At 35.1% G+C, this 20027-nt stretch overlaps 1 protein-coding gene across 1 annotated transcript in view; it reads right to left on the bottom strand.

The window, feature by feature from the left end:
* The window catches only part of ATP8A1 (ATPase phospholipid transporting 8A1), a 279653-nt gene that overhangs the window by 62221 nt on the left and 197405 nt on the right, over positions 1 to 20027 (bottom strand). Inside the window, exons 28-29 of the mRNA XM_044681740.1 lie at positions 1611 to 1794; positions 1408 to 1518 (exon numbers count right to left, since the gene is read on the bottom strand). Of these exons, the coding sequence (XP_044537675.1) occupies positions 1408 to 1518; positions 1611 to 1794 (295 nt within the window). The remainder of the gene's footprint in view (positions 1 to 1407; positions 1519 to 1610; positions 1795 to 20027) is intronic.

The following is a 20027-nucleotide window of genomic DNA, read 5'->3' as shown; positions in this document are numbered from 1 at the left end:
GCTAGAGAAGGAAATGGCAGAGCACTCAAGTATCTTTGCAAACCCCCATCCCAAACAAACAAACCAAAAACCCCAGCCCAAATGGGGTCATGAAGAGTCAGGCACAATTGAAGCAAAGCTCATTTAACATTTTCATGCAGTTCGCTTTTGAATGAAGTGTAGGATCTAGATGCCTCCAAGTCCAATTCCCTCTATTTATAAATGAGGAAACTGAGGCTAGAAGAGGTTAGTTAGGTGGTTTGCTTGGGGTATTAAGCATGTGTCTGAGGCAGGATTTTAACCCACGTCCTTCTGATTCCAAATAGAGCACATTCTCTTCTACTCCACTCGCCTTGGCTTAAACCAATGAATTCATAGCTTTTTCAAATTGAAGAAAAAAGAATTTGACAGTTCATGTACCTCCTTGATGGTCATTTCTACTGTGATATGAGCAGGCACATTCTGTATAAAGTAAAAATTATATTTTCATGTTGTGTTTTGTTACTGTCCTTTTTTCACCTTTCCCTCTACAGCAGAGAAATATATAGTCTCTCTAATTCTCTGATGCACAGATCATGGGTCCAATGGCATAAATGGCATTAAGAAAGCCCTTGGCTAATTTACAAGGAGATGGGAGAATCTGGCTCAAAACTTCTTTGATAATAGTGGAAAATGGAGGGTTTACCCCAAGTTGTGGAGGGCACATCATCATGGGAGCGAAGGAGACGTGGATAAAATATTGACATAGATCATATTCACATAACACCAATGTCTACATAGGATCAATGTGTCTTCTGCTGATGAAAAATCCAATTTTCATTCATAACAAATGGAAACAGCATTTATATATTATCTACTAAGTGTCAGACAACATGATAAATGCTTTTTACAAATAGTATCTCATTTGATCCAGTATTACACTTGCCAGAGGTATATTCGATTTTTTAATAATTCTGACTATTTTCTTTTGTTTACAACCAGTGATAAGAAAAGTCATTTTTAAGATTTTATAGAATTAAGACAATAGTACTTAAAAAAAACCAAACAACCCTTAGCTTCTATCTTAGTATCAGTTAAGAATCGCAAGGGCTAGGCAATCAGGGTTAAGTGACTTGCCCAAGACGACACAGCTAGGAACATTTGGTTTTCAATACTGTTCAAAATTTGGACATGGATTTTCCAAATAAAAAGTTGTAAGAATAAATTAGGACTCAAAGATACTTTTATTGAAGTCATCTAGTCCATTCCTCTCATTTTTATTGACGAGAAAACTAGTGTGGCCTGATGAGGTACAAGGACTTGCCTAAAGTCTAAGAAGTAACAGATTTCAGAGCTTTGGTTTTGAACTAACATTCTCTGGGTCTATACTTAGAGCTCTTTAAGCTGTACCAGTCCACTTTCCAGACTTAAAAGTTATTATGTTCTTACCTCAATAATGTAGAGAACTATATTTTTGTAGAAGCAATAGAGGATACATTTGGACACTCGGTTGTAGTTCCAGGCTCCATGGACCATCAGTAAGTTCTTCAGATACTTGAACTGAAATAATAATATAAAAATTATTAATAGATCTCAGTCCTATAAGTGAATTTATCTAAAAAGGGTCACCTTTTCCTGCAATAATATCTTACTTGTGCTATGGAGTAATCCGAAGAATTAGCTGCTTGCAGTCCTTCGTTGCCACTTATGCCAACACCAACATGTGCCGTCTGTATCATGCTAACATCGTTTGCTCCATCCCCAATGGCCAGTGTAATGACTTTAACTTGCTTTTTAACCATCTCTACAACGTCAGATTTTTGAAGAGGTGATACCCTTAAATTAAAAGTAAAAATTGATTCAGATTTTTGAAAAAATTTCTGAAACCAACCACCTGTTCTAAACAAGGTCAAGGACATACTGTATATCTAGATGGATGATGCCAAGAAGAGTCTTCAGGGACAATGCCTTGAATTCTTAGCTTTATGTGAATCTGACTCATTTTTTAAGAGAATTTTTTTTTGAAAATGAAAAATTTCAAATTTTGGAATATATCCCATTTATAAATGAGCTGCCACTGTTTAGGTCTAGGTTTAAAACTGTGGTACTTTGGCTGGCTCAGTTTCAAAGTTCTAAAACAAGATGGAATGATGAACTTGTAGAAGGAGAAACAATGCAGAACTTCAATTCTGGTGCAAAAATCACCTTTACTTTTAACAACTGTAAGTGGCTAATCCAACAGCAAAGGTCAGAAAAATTGCAGAATGGCACTGAAATGGATAGGATTACAAATCTTAACTCTGGATACATTTAAAATAAAATACTTTGAAATTTCTTATGAGATGGTCGAAGGAGATCTGTATTATATGTAAAAGAACCCACTCAATATTTCACTTTAATTTAAAGTAAGGAGTCATCTGACTCTTTGACCTGTCCTTAAATACAGGACTTTGTTTAAAGCACATCTATTTATTCCACTATTTCCCCAAAGCTTCTGATTGGAACATTTTGCAAAAAAGTAATCAAAATCTTTGCTAGAAACTTAGATTGGAGGCAAAAGAATCCAATATTGTTATGAGACATCATTCTGTTTTAACTTTGGGCCTAATCTGAAATTAAATCATTCATCAAGTCTTATAAAATGTATTATGACCATTTCAGCATAGAAATAACACCCAAGACAATCATAAGAGGGTTCATAGAAAGTGCAGGAGCTTACTTATTTTTGAAATGTCAAGCCAAATATTAAGGGAATTCATAGGAAAGAAAAAAGGAGAGAGTAAGTGACTAATTGACTCTCCAAAAAGTTAGAAGGTAACCAAATGTTAATCAACAGTGAAAAACACATGAAATATTATGAAAAACAAGTCAGAGAATCATCTAGGAGTTAACAGACCACAATTATTTTGCAAATAAAAAAATCCACTGGATTACATGCTGTTGTTTGTGATATTCAGAAATGAAGTTTCTTTCTCCATGATACTGAGTGTAGTCATAATTGAGAAAAAGAAATCGTTTCTCTGACACTTTGAGTAAAATAAGTGGTCTTGAGATTGCAACTAACTGCACCTGCTGCTTGGTGAGGCTGTTGGTTTATGGTTGTCTCAGGACTCTTGGAATGGATATCACTCCTATTAAAAAAATGTCAAATTTCCATGTATATACGAATTCATGACTAATTCCAAAGTCTCCATAACTTGTCCAAGTGTTTGAAAGCATGTTTCTGTTTCTGTCCCTTCAGTGCAATGATACACGTGATGGACTCAGAAGACCTTTACACATTCTATAAATACTAGCTGTGACGATGATGATGATGGGGATGAGGATGAAGATCCTAGTCTTCCTACTTTGTTCTTCATTCTTCAGTGATGTTGGTATTGTACGGACAATCATTCTCTCAGAGATGCTGCAACATGGAACTAAGGTGATGACAAAGAAACCACGAGTGTCTTCTGGATAAACACTGCTATTCTAAATTTTAAAATCTGATATTTGTATGTGTATGAATCATCCAGATAGGATATGGATATGAACAGAATAAAGGAATAAGTGAGATGCTGGGCATGTAATGGATCGATGAATTCTTTTATCATATCTTTCCCCAAATTATTCCATATTCCATTATTCCACATATATTTAATACATTTTATTCCATTTACTTCATTTTTGTAATATATGTAATAAATATAAATTATAATATATGTAATAAATGTAAATTGAAAGTCTGGTGGATATGGTTAAATACTTTTTTATTATTTTTCCCTTTATTCTTTTTTTTTCCAAAAAACTAATTAATTAAGAATATTTTCCCATGGTTACATGATTCATGTTTTGTCCCTCCCCTTCTTCCTCCCCATTCCCAGAGCCAATGAGCAATTCCACTGGGCTTTACATGTGTCATTATTCAAAATATGGTTAAATATTCTGCATTGACTAGATAGCATTGCCTCAGAACCAGAAGAAAACTGAGTGATCTAATCCAATCTTCTCATTATATTGATGAGGAAACAGAGAGCCAGAGAGAAAAATTGAACTCCCAATAGTTTCATGAGAAGGAGGTAGCAGAACCAACTCAGAAACTCAGAGTATCGAACTCCAAATCAAGGATAACCACATTGCACCACTTTGGCTGACATCAAATGTGACTACAAAGAAATGATCTGAAAAGCAAAGACTAAATTATCATGATCAGAACGAGCATTTTAAATTCTCTATCAAAGTTTTTTTTGGAAGTTAGAACATATTCATACTATAATATATTCCATCTTGCTGAGGAGCTAAAATGCTATGAAACTATTTCCATGAACCAAAATGGCATATTGAGGAAAATGTGATGAACTATTACTAACAATTTTAAGAAATAGTCAAACCCTAAATGGATGGATTTCTATCTTCTACCATAATGACTGGTGCCATCTAGAAGGAAAAAAAGGAAGGGAAGATTTATTAAGCACTTCTTATGTGCTAGTCACCAGGATCAGTGTTTTATGAATATCTTGTATTATCTCCATTTTACAGATGAGGAAAATGAGGCAAAGAGAAGTTAAATGACTTGCCCAGGGTCACATAACCAGTAAGTATCTGATCCAGATTGCTACTCAGGTCTTCCTGACTCCAGGCTCAGTGCTCTATCCAACTGTATTGCCTAGTAGTAGTTACTGTCTTCTTTGGTCAAGACTGTTAACTCACCAGTACTTCTAGGCTTCAAGTTGGTTTCTATATTGGCCCAAGAGATCAGCTGCCACTCACACCAGAGGTAAAGCCTTGGTAGACCAATCCATGCTAATTTAACAGAAGATTAACTTGAGAAGCCTGCCACCCCTTTCCCAATAACACTGGATATACTGCAACAAGTTGTCCCTAGGTAGGGGTCAGCAGGGATAGGTCTGGAGAAAGAACTAAGATCAGATGATCTGCTCAGTATGCAAGGAACAAGATGCTCCCCCAAACTGGTTCTCTTTAGGTTATGAAAAATAAACAAATCAATATATTTATTGTGCATAAAATTATAACAGGTACTTTTGTGAGACACCCAAAGAACAAACACTTGGCCTCAAGAAGTTTTCAATCTGCCTGGGGGGATAAAATGAACAGACAAAGCAACCAGAGAACAGTTTGTAGTTTGGCAAGTAGGCAGCAGAGTGGGGTGAAGACTGAATATTAAAAGGAAGTTTCTGGAAGAAGGTAAAACTTTCTCTTGTTTCAATATATAGTTGTTAAGTGCATACTTAGATGCAAGACAATGTGCGATGCTAGAATACTATCCAACGCAGAGATAACAAAAGATAACCTAGTTCTAAAATAGGATATAGTAAAAATATAGGGGAGGTAAAAAGGACTCTCAGGAATATGTAAAGATAGGGAAGATCATTTCTAGGTGGAGCACATCAGAAAAGTTTTAATAGAGGAGGCAGTCTTTGAGCTGAGTAGAATGGGGGATATTTGATTTTATAAAATAATTATCTCACTTTCATTGATGCTCTTTGTTTTATAATATATTCATTTTGAATACATATTCTCCTTCCTCACTTAACTCTGAGTTACCCTTTGAAACTAAGATCTAAATTACATTAATAATAAATTACATTAATAAATTAAAAAACTCTTATCTTCAGTTTTAGAAGCAATACTGTGTATTGGCTCCAAGGCAGAAGAGTATGGTAAGGGCTAGGCAATGGGGGTTAAATGACTTGCCCAGGGTCACACAGCTAGGAAGTGTCTGAAGCCAGATTTGAAACTAAGATTTAAAAAGGGTGGGGGAAACATTTTGAAATATTCTACACCCAGTGCTAAGAAGGAAGAGAGAAGCATTTTCTCAATTATTTTCTAGAGGTTAATCTTGGTCATCATAATGACACAACATTCAATTTCATATTCAAATGTTCTTTAACTATGGTTTTCATGTACTTTTCAATCACTCTATTCATTCCTATAATTCCATTCATGCTTCTCTGAATTCTTCCTATTTAATGAATATGAAATTTCTTCATGTTTATTGATGTTCTTTAAGTGTAGTAATATCCCATGACATTCATGAACTACAATTTTTTTTGGCTATTCCCCAGCTTACATGCTGATCTTGTGCCACTCCACTTCTTTGCCACCACAAAAGGGGCAGCTTTGACTTCCTTGGGATATATGCCTTGAAGTCAGACTTCTAGGTCATAAGGGATGACTATCTTCATTTATTTATTTTTTGTTATTATACATGTATTATATTGTATATAATAACATACACAATAGATATAAATAGAGTAATAATATTATTATTTATGCCTAAATCTAGATTGCTTAGCAGAATTTCAGTTGTCTAATCAACAGCTTCACTAAGAGCATATTAATAAGCTTGACTTCTTGCACTGGCATGGGGGATATTTGATACTCAAAGACAGACAGTTTATATCCAAGGTATAAGGGACAACATAGATAGAAGGCATGAAGTCAGAAAGGATTGAGACAAGTTTGGAGAATAACTAGTCCACTTTGGCTGGAGTGTAGAGTTCTTGCTGGTGTAAAAATTAAAATTAACACATAATAACTTTAAATATTATATTTTATAAGATTTATTAATAATCACTAGAAGTAAAGAAATAAAAAGGTATTTATGTAACAAAATAAAAAAATACGTGCTCAAGCTAATCTACCTGCTTAAAATTCCCATGTTCACAGCTGCCCTCATAGGAGAAGAAAAGAGCTAGACATGGAACTCCACCCAATTTATCTCCTTTCTATGTTAGTACACAAGGACAGGAAGTGAGTGGGCTCCTGGGTAATGTAGTTCAAAGGCACAAGATTCCAATTACACATTGGTCCACTTCAGAGAAAGAACTGATAAAGAGAAACATGCAAGACATAGTTTTATATATACTTTTTTTGTTATTGTTGTCAGATGATGCCTTCTTTAATGTGAGAAGATGGAGGAAGGGAGACACATGGGAACTTTATAAACAAATACATTTTTTTAAAGTAGAAAAAAAGTTGAGTTATATTCAGGTAATTAGAAGAAAAGTAAATACAGTTATCCCTTCCACACAGCAGGGTTAAGAGTACAAAACGCCATGATCTAGAAAATGCACATCAAATTTTTCGCTCCTTCTTTCATAGCAGAGAAGTCTGAATTTTTTCTTTTTCTTTTCTGGGGTGCTTACAGTATGTTATTGTAAATTTTGGGTTAAGTATGCATTTCTGAGTTTCTAAACTTTTTCTGTATCATCTGCCGGCCTTCATGCATCATCTGCTATTTCCGCAAAACTCTCCCCAAATTCCCATTTCTTATGCCAGCCAGCAATATATCGAAACCACCACGATAGAGAAAGTTGCCATGTGGAAGGGATAACTGTAGAATATTCCTTATTCCCAATCATGGAAAGAACATAAAGCATTATAAAATCAGTAGATTCTTACTTATCATAGAACCCAAGTTTTGAAAATAAAGGGCACAATACTTTCTCCCAAGGGCAGGATGCGATCAGATTCTCACCCACTTTGTTCCTGAGGCAGTGTGTGTGGCTCAAGGGAAAGAGCTTTGGTTTTGTAGGAAGAGGATCTGAGTTGGAATATTTTCTCTGTCACCATGACTTTGGGCAAGTTATTTAAACTTGCCAAGCCTGAAATTCCTCCTATATAAAATGATGTTCAGCTATGAGACCTTAGAATTTTTGTTGAACTCTATGATCCAGGTATTTTCTCTCGTTGTCCCCCGTTTCTGGAACCCTCCCCATCTTCCACTCACACTACTTACCTCCTTAGCTTTCTTTATGATTCAGCTAAAATCTACAGGAAGACTTCCTAAACTTTAGCCTCTTCATATCTGCAATTTCCCTCTTTTAATTATTTCATGTTTATTCTGCACATAAGTTCTATATGTATTTATTTGCAGGTTGTATTCTCCATTAAATTGTCAGCTCTTTGAGGAGAGAGACTTTTTTTTAGTCTCTTTTTGTATCTCAGTGCTTAGCACTGTCTGGCACATAGTAGGAACTTGAGAAATGTTTGTTGAATTAAATTGAATTTATTCTAATTGGCTGCCAATTTTTAAAGTTTCTGTCATTCTGTCCTGTTTCTTGGTTATCTTATTTTTCTTCTTATCCTACTTACTGATAAAAATTTAACTTACAATTCTATTTACTCAGCTTTGTATTTTACACTGACTATATAGGTTTAAGGGCAATTAGTCAGTGTGCTAGGTAGAAGCCTGGGTCTGGAGTCAGGAAGACTCATCTTCCTGGGATCAAATCTGGCCTTAGCCATTTAATAGCTGTGTGACCCCGGGCAAGTCATTTAACCCTGTTTGTCTCAGTTTTCTTTTCTGTTAAATGTGTTGGAGAAGAAATGACAAACCACTCTAGTATCTTTGCCAAGAAAACTTCAAATGTGGTCACAAAGAGTTAAATGTGGCTGAATGACTAAACAACAGCATCTATGAATATGTGTTATGCTCTCACAGAGGAAAGTTCCATTTATATTTTTAATTCCTTTCCTCTCTTTCAAAATAAATCTACTTCTTCTAGTTCTTTCATTAGCCAATGTTCAATATAACTTCCTTAACTCAAAAGTCTCTTCCCAACTCTTATTCTGCTCATGAATGTCTTTCCCTCCTTTCATTAAGTAGGCTTGCTCCTAGACATTGTTGTGCAGTATGTATCTTAGAGTAGCTTCACTATATTCCAAGTCACCTTCTCAAGGTCTTTCAGATTTTATCCCTCAAAAAAAAAATCAGTCAAGAGGAAAGAAACAAAAAACAAAGCCCTTAAAATCTGATCTTTGAACATATTAATTCCTGATTAAATTTATGTTTCCTAACCATCATAAAATCTGTGAATACATTTTCCAGGAAAGGTCCATGTTCACGCTCTGTGTGAGAATGTAAATGATTCACAATTCTGAGCCACCATCTCCGTTCCTTTTTCTTCACTGGGAATACCATTAAAAGCCTCTGTGGGCATGACTTCTCATTCAGCTTGTTCTTTTAAAGTCCATTTTCTTTCCCCATGGTTCCACAAACAGAGGGTGGTCTTTTGCAATACAACTTGAAAGTACAAAAAGGGCAATATGTTTTTCAGATATTATTTTGGCTGTACTTCCTACACATGTTATTCATTATTTTTCTTATTTTCTGTGCAGCAATTCTCAGTGCTCTTCAAGCACTACATAGAAGCACTGGAAACACACCAGTTTGCTGGCAGAAAAAAAGTTAGCCATGGCAAACCACCTAATACCATTTTGCACAAGGTGGTTTTAATGGGATCAGTTAAAATGAATCACCTTTATTGTGTAGAATTTTTTTTTAAAGAATCCACAATAAAAGACATATAAAAATAAAAATAAAGCTCATATTGAGGAATAGTTTAAAGGGCTTTTTAAAGGGGATCCAAAATGGATACAAGCATAGAATCTAGGGAATTCTGTTTGGTGACCCAGGGTCATACGATTCTTAACATTTAGAAAACACAAGATCAATAATATGATGTTACTAAGGTGTATGTTATGATATGTGAGATGGATTATTTGGCACACCTCAAATACTTTTACTGGATAAAATGTGTTCAGTAGATGTGCTACAAAGTTTGCCTTTGAAAGATGAAGGCTTTGAGATTTCCATAAAAGGACATCAAGGGGACCCGTCTTTACTGCATTATTCTCAGGTGTGAAAATGCTTACGAGTTTACTAAAAGTGAGAACCACCCTGGTTGTTCAGAGATCAGGAGATTTAGTGTGGGGCTCTTATGTTTTCTCTTTTGATAAACTTCCTTAGATTTCCCCTTGCGACTATCAGAATATTCCTCAGTGAGTTATGTTTGGCTGACTACCTGAGGAAATAAGGAAAATGAGAGGAAGAGATTCTTAATGTAATAACTAGATTGTGTGTGTGTGTGTGTGTGTGTGTGTGTGTGTGTGTGTGTGTGTATGTGTGTATGTGTTTAACCCAACCTGAGAGCTTGTTCAAATCTTCCTTGACTTTAAATATATTATGGGGGCAATTTCAAATGATATTAGAAGTTATAATGAAATCTAAAAGCCCCTGTTGGAAATTTTGAATTAATATGAATGAAAAAATCTTTCTGAATATGAGTTGCTACAACTGTCAGTTACACATTAATGAAAGTCTTAATGACTTAAATTAGATTGTTAGAATAAAGAGGGGAAAATGGAACCCTCTACCTTCTAAAGATTATTTTACATAATCTATATTAGAAAAATCCATTCAAATATTTACTATTAAGATTATATAGTTCCATGATTAGGGTAATAAGTGCATTTTATCCTTATCCTTCAAAGTTAAGATTTGTTAACGTAGTAGGTAATCACAACCATTTAAGAACCTTTACAATATACAAATTGAGTCTACAGATGTGATAGATGGTTATTTCTTCAGAATAACTTCATTTTTTGTAAAGAAATTCCTATGTAAAATGTCTTCAAGATACAAATGTTGTTTGATTTTTGAATAGATCAGTTGAAGGAGTTGACATATTAACTTAGGATAAAATTTTGATTTTCAAAATTTCAAAAAATGTAATAGACAACTCCATGCTAGTGAACTTGATGTTAAATGATAGCATCCTTTTAGATAGTCTGAAGAAATGGCCTGTGAATATTTTAGTAGGAATTGGCATAAACTTACTAAAACCAAGTTTAAAGTAAATTAACTTTATTTCTGATATACTCATAGACTGGAGAATTCTGTGGATAGAAACAGCATTACATAAGTAAGAACTTACTATGTAACAGGCACTCTCCTACGTGTTGGAAATATAAATCCAAGGGTGGGGAAAGAATGTACAGAGCATTTAACGAAGTCTTTTACGATATCCTTGTAGAGAAGATTGAGAAAGTGAGTGGTATGGTTATTAATTGTATTCATGGCTAGCTTAAAATACTAAAAAAGTATAGATTAATAATTAAAATTTACCTGGTGGAAAGGTTTTTTTTGTCATAACTAAGGATCATTTGAGGGATTCTTATTAAATTTATTGATGATACAAAGCTGAGAGATATTATTAATGCTCTTGGGTGCCATAATCATCTTTAAAATAAACTCAATAGTCTGGAATACTAGAAAATTGATGTTATTTAATAGAATAAATGATAAATTCTAAACTTAGGCTCAAATATACTAGTGTTTAGAATGGCCAGAATAGGTAATCTGACATCAGTTCATAATTAAATTTATGGGAGTTACTTCTCTCTAAATATGTCAAATGTCAATAGTATGACTGAGGTTACAAATTAATTTAAATTTAACATTTATTATTCATTTACTATATACAAGTGTTGTCTCTCACCTTAAAAATAATATAAATTTAGTGTATTAAAGGTATAGAACAAAGAATTTAATAATTTCATCGTACTTGGGTTTATTTATGATGGATGGCTATATAGAAGAGAGAATAGTCTTCTACAGGACAGGACCTAGTGAAGAACAATGGATAGAAGTTATTTAAAGGCAATTTCTATAGGGAAACTGTCTCCATTATATCTGAATTCAATAAAATGTGATAGTGACCTCCCTATAACTGGAAGTATTTAAGCAACACTTAAATATTAATTAACTAATTAATATTGGGCAGTAGAAATCTTGTTATGGGAATTACTTTATTGAGTCAGAGGTAGGACCAGATAATTTCTAAATTTTCATCCAATGCTAAGATTCTATAGAAGGAAGACAAGCTTTTGAATAAGAGGGAAAAGAAGTGAATATTGGAACAGAAGCAGGATGAGAAGAAGTAGGACAAAGTTGTAAAGTTGTAAATAGAGTCAAAGTACTTCAGTTAAAATTCCTGTTCAACTAATTATTCCCTATGTAAACACGAGCAATTCACATTAATTCTCTGGGTTTAAAGTTCTTCATATATAAACTTGGGTGGGGTCAAATGAGATGATGTCTGAGGTTGTATCATGGAAGCCAAAAGAGAAATTTTCATTAGAGGGTGATCGAAAGAAATACTTTGTACATTTTTATAGAGCTTTGCAGTTTCCAAAATGTTTTCACATACATTGCTGGTTGTCAGAAAATAATATAGTAAAGAGCATTCAAGGAGAATGACAAATCAGTAAAGGCCACTAGATTGGTTTATGAAGTGTTGTCTCAGGATCATGGTGGGATGGAAACCATTGATGCATTAATGCATAAATGTCAATACAGTGTTCTTTTACGAGAACATTAACCTATTGCTTCTCTTGTAAGGCAGTTTATTGCCAATAGGTGTGGTATACTTTCTTTTGCTATAGATACAGGAATACATACTTATCTGGACAAATATCCATTAAGGTAAAGGGACTGAACATAATTGAAAATGAACTTGGAAATTTCTGGAGCATGGGGTAATATCTGGAAAGTACGGCTAATTTCCTCTGTCAAAGTCCTATTCTGGCAAATTATGTTTTGGAAGAAAAGTACTTTGAATTCCTAAAGTTTATTCTCATATTGAAAGCTCCAGAAGATCTTAAAAATCTGGAAAGGTTTTAAATTATAGATCTAGTGATGCACGGAATGTTGGCCACTAAAGATAACTACCAGTACCACAACTATTTCTACCACTGATAAAAATAATTGCTAATACTTAAATAATGATTTATGGCTTCATAAAGCATTTTTACATACAATATCTTAACCAACCTTCACAATATCCCTGTAAGGGAAGTGCCACTATTTAGCTGATCTTACAGACAAGGACACTTAAGTTTAGAGAAGTTAAGAGATTTACCCAGGATCCCATAGCTAGCAATTTTGTGATTCCAAGTTTTCTATCCATTATGTCACTAGAGACTCATTACCAGAAGGTTAGCCACGAGGTGTTAATATTTTTGGCTATAGGAACTCTTCATAAAGCAAGAATTTAGAAAATGGAAACATGAATCCCTGAGGGGTGCTGTTTATGATTTCTTTCAGAACTCTTCAGCCTCCCTAACAAGCTAACAATTCTAATCTATCCTCTATGGAGCCACCAAAATGATTTCCCTAAAACACAGTTCCTATCATGCCATTCTCCTATTCAATAAACTCCAGTAGCTCCCTATTACTTCTAGGATCAAACACAAAATGTTCTCTTTGGCATTCAAACCCTTTCTTAGCCTAGCTCCCTCCTTCCTTTCCAGTTTTCTTCTACTTTATTCCCTGCCAGTCCTCTTCAATATGGAGATGCTGGTCTCCTGATTGTTTCACGAGACACAAGAAGACACTCATTCTCAGCTTGGGACATTTTCTCTCTCTTTAAAAAAAACAAACAACTAGACATTCATTCATTCATTCATTCATTCATTCATTTATTTATTTATTTATCTATTCATTCATTCATTTATTTATTTATTTAATTACTTTAGAATTTTTTTTCCATGCTTGCATGATTCATGTTATTTCCCTTCTTCTCCCATGGCCAACAAGCAATTCCACCTTATATTTATTCCCTGCCCATCTTCCTCCACTTCTGCAAAGGAAGGAAACATATTTTTACATATCTTCTTCGGGGTCAAGCTTGGTCATTATCATTTCTCAGCATTCAGTTCCCTTTGTTCTTTTCATTACATTGGCAAAGTCATTGAGTACACTTTTCTGATTCTGCTTTTTCTCTTTGCATCAGTTCATATGTCTCCCCATGCTTCTCTCTATTCTTCATATTCTTCATTTCTTGTAACACAGTCCTGTTCCATTACATGGACCGTACTCGTTTAGCTATTTTTCAGCTCTTGGACATCCAAGTTATTTCAAGACCTTTTTTACTACAAAAAGTACTGCTATGAATATTTTGGAATATATGAGACTTGCTTTTTCCCACTGACCACCTTAGGGAAGACTTTCATTAATGTGTAACTGACAGTTGTAGCAACTCATATTTTTTGACCTACTGCCCCCTTTCCAGAAAAAATATTACTTAACCCCCTTTAAATATATTATGGGGGCAATTTCAAATGATATTAGAAGTTATAATGAAATCTAAAAGCCCCTGTTGGAAATTTTGAATTAATATGAATGAAAAAATCTTTCTGAATATGAGTAGGTCAAAAAAGTTAGGGAACCACTGCTCTAAATGATCGCTGTTACAAATAGTAACACACAATATATAATATTAGCCTTGTTTGATGTGTTAGTTTTGCTGAACTGACCCTCCCCACCTCTTTTCTCCTTTCTTATAAGGAAAAGATCTCTGAAATGGTGATGAGGAGGGATATTTTTGGAAATATAAAAGTATCAATAAAATAAAAATCACAATGTGTAAGACCTATAGAGTCAGATATTTTGGGAAATATAAAAGTATCAATAAAATAAAAATCACAATGTATAAGACCTATAGAGTCAGATGAAAAAAAATGATACATTCCTTATTCTCAAGAAGCTTAATTAATCTCCTTTCCGGCAACACAGATGACATTGCTAAAAACTTTATTGAAAAAAATTGGGGTCATCTCTAGAAGCTCCTTCTTCTTCTAACCACCTCTGCTTTCCCAGCAAAAAATCCAAGTGAAGGCTTTAAGCACATAGTTGGAAATGTGGGACAGAAACTCAACAGATAGCTCGAGGTTGCTGACTTGTGTGTTTAGGGATGTCATGTACACAGAAGTGATCATTGAAACCATGATTGTGGTTGAGATCATTAAGGAAGAGAATGTGTAAATGCATACACAGAAATTCTCTGTTTCTGTTTTTCTTCATATATGTGTGTGTCTGCATTTGTGTGTCAGGATCTATTAAATGAGGACCAAGAACACAATTCTTCAGGATATCATCCATACTTAAAAGTTAGAAGGAAATTGGGAGGAAATAGCTGTTAACTAATAGGAGAGATGAATAAAGGAGGAAGTTGAGAGGAGAAGAATGGAACAAGGCCCTGGAAAGAAGGACATCAGGCATGGAAGGGTTAGGGTGAGGAGGACGGGCATCATCACATCCTCATTGTTGGAGAGAAGAAAAGACAGATAAGTACTAGAGATTCTTAAGTATGGAGAAGGAAAGGCTGAAAAAATTCATAAGGAATGACTTCAATAAGTCTTGATCAAGAGAGAGGAAAGTTCAACTTTGGGGAAAAAAGAGACTGAGAAAAAAGGTCTAGAAAGCAGATGTGAAATACATTATAGAAACTGAATGAAACACTTGCTGGGTAATGGTGAGGGCACCATTAAGGCTAGATAGCATGATTTTGTAAGACAGCACGATTTCTTGACTTCTTCCAGCATCTTTTGTTTTGTTGCTAGAGATTAGTAAGTGAAGCGGGATAGGAGGGCTGATCCAGGGTTGCAAAAAAGAAAAACAAGGCAGTGATTCAAGAGTGGAAGACAGAACCCTACTGAAGTGGCCAGGTACCATGTCAACACTGTGGAAGAGGAGGAAAAAAGCACTAACTGACTGAAAGAAATAAGGAAGGATTAAGATAGAGGAGATCAAGTAGAGGATAATGGATAGTTCAGGAAGAATGAGATGGTGGGGAAGGTGGGAGGAGAGGAGCTAATTATATTTAACACATGCCAAGAACAATACCCCTAGAACTCCTTTTTAAAGCTGGAGATTAGGGATGGAACCAATGTATTTTATCAGAATCACACAGCTCATGGTGCCTGTGCTGGATTGAATTTAACCTCGAATGTCTGCCCTTGTAGAATAACAATGGAAACTATTTTAAGACCTACCTTCTTATACATCTAGACAGACAAGTCATCTTAATAGGTAATAGGCTGTAAGGTAGTCATAGAGTTTATGGATGGATTTGGACTGGCAAATGAATCCAATGGAGCAGGAACAGCTGGCCATTTTATATAGCTAGAAACTTATCTGGGCTTAGCCACATGTTTCTATGAGGGAAATACCTGCTTAACATTTTCAACTTTATTCATACTTTTCTGGGAAGCAAATATGAGTTTGGGATTCATTAGCAGTTTGTAAGTCTTTTCCCAAGCCAAACATCTGCTTGGCATTCAGAGTGTTTGCAGATTTTCTGGAAACGAAATGTCTGCTGAACATTTATTAGCTATATTTGTGCTTCATGACTCCTCTTTAAGTGGAACATTTTTTGAGGACTCCTTCCTTAGAACTAAGGAGAATCCTTGGGGTTCTAAAAAACGAAACCTAATTAGAACCTTTATTTTGGGTGCTTCTCATAGCATGGCAGAAAATATCCACGGTGGCTCTCCAGATCTCTGTTCTGCCTGTAGGACCCCCTGAGTAACCAAGGTGAAAGGTTCTGATTGGTATGTCAGTCCCAAGTGACAGCAGTTACTAAAATTGAGTCTCTTTACAGAGTGAAGGAAAAAAAAATAGCCCGAAAGGGGATTAAACTTTGATTAGCAATGTTGCAAGTAGGGAAAAATGCTTACTTCAATTTAACTTCTCTTTTTGAGAAGACAGGGATACATAAATTATGTAGAAGAACAGTGATTACCAGACAGTCTAAAAGCTGGAGGCTGTAAGCCAATTTTCAACCAACTGTCACAGAACATAAGTTTCAAAGTCTGTTTAAACTAAGCTGACAACTGTAGGAAAAAATGTAAAATAATTTTCAAGGCTGGCCTACCAGTTCTGATGAGGACCTTGGAAGCCACGAGCTATTTAACGCAGACAATTTTCACCATTTTATTCGCACCCTTTTAGGGTGCATTACAAATGGTTATGGAAATAAAGTTGACCCAAGAAGTGGAGAACCTAACTCCAAGGAGACAGAGCACCTAAAAAAAAAACTAATGCTCAGTGAAGACACATTGTATTTTGGTCTTACGATGAAAAAGAGGAGAAAGTCAGAGCTGGAATGGACTTTACAAATGATATAGCAGCAGAAGGACACCATTTTGAAGCGGAGGAGACCAAAGCCTAAAGAGGTAAAGGGATTTGCCTAAGGTAGGGAGTGGCAAAGATATTTTCAAGGCTAGCTGGGCTAGTCCTGTGGGAAAGAAATGGAAAGGTAAAATTTTCAGTAAGTAACAGACTCTACTTATATTCAATTCAGTGAACTTTAATTGAATTGAATTCAATAAGCATAAGCATCAACCTCTGTACCAGGGGGACATAAATGAGGGGTGGCACATTGCCCTCATCAAATCTACCATTTAGTTAGATGGAACAGGACAAAAATATTAGGAGAAATTTCAGTAATGTAAAAACAAAATGGGATAGCATAGTGGAGTGGATAAAGTGCTGGGTCTAGCGTCAGAAAGAATCATCTTCTTGAGTTCAAATGTGGCCTCAGATACTTACTAGCTGGGTGACCAGGTCACTAAACCCAGTTTTCCTCAGTTCCTCATCTGTAAAATGAGCAGGAGAAGGAAATGGATTGATTTACTCGAGTATTTTTGCCAAGAAAACCCCAAATGGGGTCATGAAGAATCAGACATGACTAAAAAAGACTGATCAACAACAAAAAAGTATATCAGTAAAAATTCATTTAGGGAGAAAAAAGAAAAAGAAGTATCTAGAAGGCAGTAAATTATTTCATTGGGCTTTTGTTATTCTGTACATTTCCCAGATCACCAACTTCTTATTAAGGAGTTTAGGGCTTTAGAATCTTGCTTTGACTGAGTGATAATTGTAATAATAACCACTATATTGGATTCCAGAATAATATTTTTAATTGTGATAATTATCACAAAGTATAGACAAGGACTTGGAAGTGCTCTAAAAGATGACACAAGACTAGTAAAGTCCACTGTTTTCCCGAGTCCATAATAGAGTCTTTAAGGAAAAACTCCTAATTTAAATGCTGCTTTTATCAGGCAAACACCTCCAAACTGTCTTCCTCACTTGTGCTGACGTATCAGGGAAGAAAGTAATGGATTTAATTCTGAAGATGGAATGAAGCCTGAGAGACACATTATCTCCTATGAGACAGCTGCTTTTCCTTCCTTCACTGCAACTCAGAGAGGTGAGGGTTGGGGGAGAGAGGACTGAGCTGAGAAGGATCAAATTCTGAATTCAACTTAGGTGTGGATGGGCTTGAAATATGCCTTTAAGCATACTAAGTCTCAGAGACAAGACCACAAAGCCAAGACTGAATATAAATAGGCTTTGGAAAGAGTTCTGTCCAGTAACTATTTTGAAATATTATACGATGTTGACCTGGAGGTTTTGTACTGAAAAGACTCACAGGATAGGATAGAGTTCCTTGACAGGATGAGATTTCAAGAGCCCGAGGAAGGATTAGGGACACTTTCCTTTTCTTAAAGGAAATGATAAACTGTTTCACCCTCGTTGTGTCTACGAAGGGGTAAGAGTTTACTCACTGACACAGCGCTTGGGGGTTTAGCTGAGCCAGGTGCCAAGGAGATGCCCTACGCCAATGGTCTCAATGCCAAGAGGCACAGTGCCAATGTCCTTGGTGCCAATGAGGCGCAGAGATGTAAATCAGCTAATGGCCCTGATGGAATTGTGGGCTCAGAGCCATGTGTAGCACCAAGCAGGAAGTTGGACAAGATTCCTTATGGGAAAGGGGAGAATATGAATTAAGATAATTAGAAGAAAAACGCTGAGAAAAGATATTTTACATTAAAAAAAAAAAAATCAAACAACCAAAACAGAGCAAAATTCAGTGCCTTGCAATGGGACCTTCAAGGTCCTCAAACGTGTATAAAACAAGACCAAGGGAGGAAGAGGGCCCACACACATCTTTATAATCTCAGCTTCAGTTCTGAGCTGCACGTGTAGAATAGAATGTGATCCTCTCCTAAGGGCTTGGTGCCTTACAGATTCCGGAGGCCCATGTGCCTTGTGAGTGCTCCAGGACGGGGATCTCTGGAGTCAATTTCATGAGTCAAGAACATATTTTTTTTCTCCCTCCTGACTCTGCCTCCAAGTTTCCCTCCCTGTTCTGTTTAATTTTGTGGTTTAGCACTAGGAAGGAGGAGAAAAGGCAGCTTACTGAGAAATGCTACCAAAAAAATAAAGTTTAGTTGTACGATTCTTTTTTTCGTGAAAAATTTGCTTTCTCGGTATTAAGTGAACCAATTATAAGTTTTTTCTGACCCAGTTTATCAACTTTGTCTCTACAAGGAGGTAACTCTGTACTTCCAAAAAAATAACCAAATGGCCGTACAATTTAATCAAGATTTATGTGCCCTTGATTTATCTTTTATGAGCTCTCTACTTATTATTACATTAGTAAAAATAGTAAATTAGGAAACTCTATACACTAACACTAATGGAGCAATAAAGGAGTGAAGCATTAAAAAAAATTTCTCCTGGGTGAGCTATGTAAAAGTTCATGAAGGGATTCTGTACAGCACACTGTCCCAGGCTGAAAGGAACAACTAGCAAAATACTTTTCTATCATATTCATTCATCCATTTTAAAGGTAGGAAACAAAGATTTGTGACTTTTAAAAAGGCTACTGTGTTTAATTTACTAATTAAAACTATATTTTACTAATTAGACTATATTTTGAAAATATATAAATACAATACAAAGAATGGGCACTGTAATATATAAAATATGTAAATTACTAGTTTAATTTACTAATTAAAACTATATTTTACTAATTAGACTATATCTTGAAAACATATAAATTCAATACAAAGAATGGGCACTATAATATATATAAAATATATAAATTACTAGTTTAATTTACTAATTAACACTATATTTTACTAATTAGACTAAATCTTGAAAATATATAAATACAGTACAAAGAATGGGCACTGTAATACCTCAGGGATAAATAATAATTTTGTAATCGATAAGTCACTTACGAGATGGTCTTTGAAAGATTTTTCACCTATTACAGATAAACTTAGGATGTCTGGCCCTCAGATAACTGACATGGAAACCATCTCTAAGACTATTCTTACAGACTTTCCTTCAGAATAAGATCTGCTGGGAGCTTGTGTGCACTCTGTTAGCTAACTATTCAAGAACCCATGACCACCTTCAGGATATCCATCATGAGGCATCTAAATAGGTTTAGTGGATATCACGTATCCTTGGGATTCTTTTATTACATGATTAAAATATATATTTTAAAATTTACCAATATATGCTTAAATATATATTAGTAAAGATGCTAAAATATTTAATGAATGAAAAATATGAAGTTAGGAGACAATGAAATGCAGAATTCTATAAATAAAATGTGGTTCTACTCGGTCTGTATCCCAAA

Source organism: Gracilinanus agilis, chromosome 6, assembly GCF_016433145.1.
Source record: "Gracilinanus agilis isolate LMUSP501 chromosome 6, AgileGrace, whole genome shotgun sequence".
NCBI lineage: Eukaryota > Metazoa > Chordata > Mammalia > Didelphimorphia > Didelphidae > Gracilinanus > Gracilinanus agilis.
Note: the sequence above shows the minus strand (reverse complement) of the source record. Positions and strands in the feature narration are given on the sequence as shown.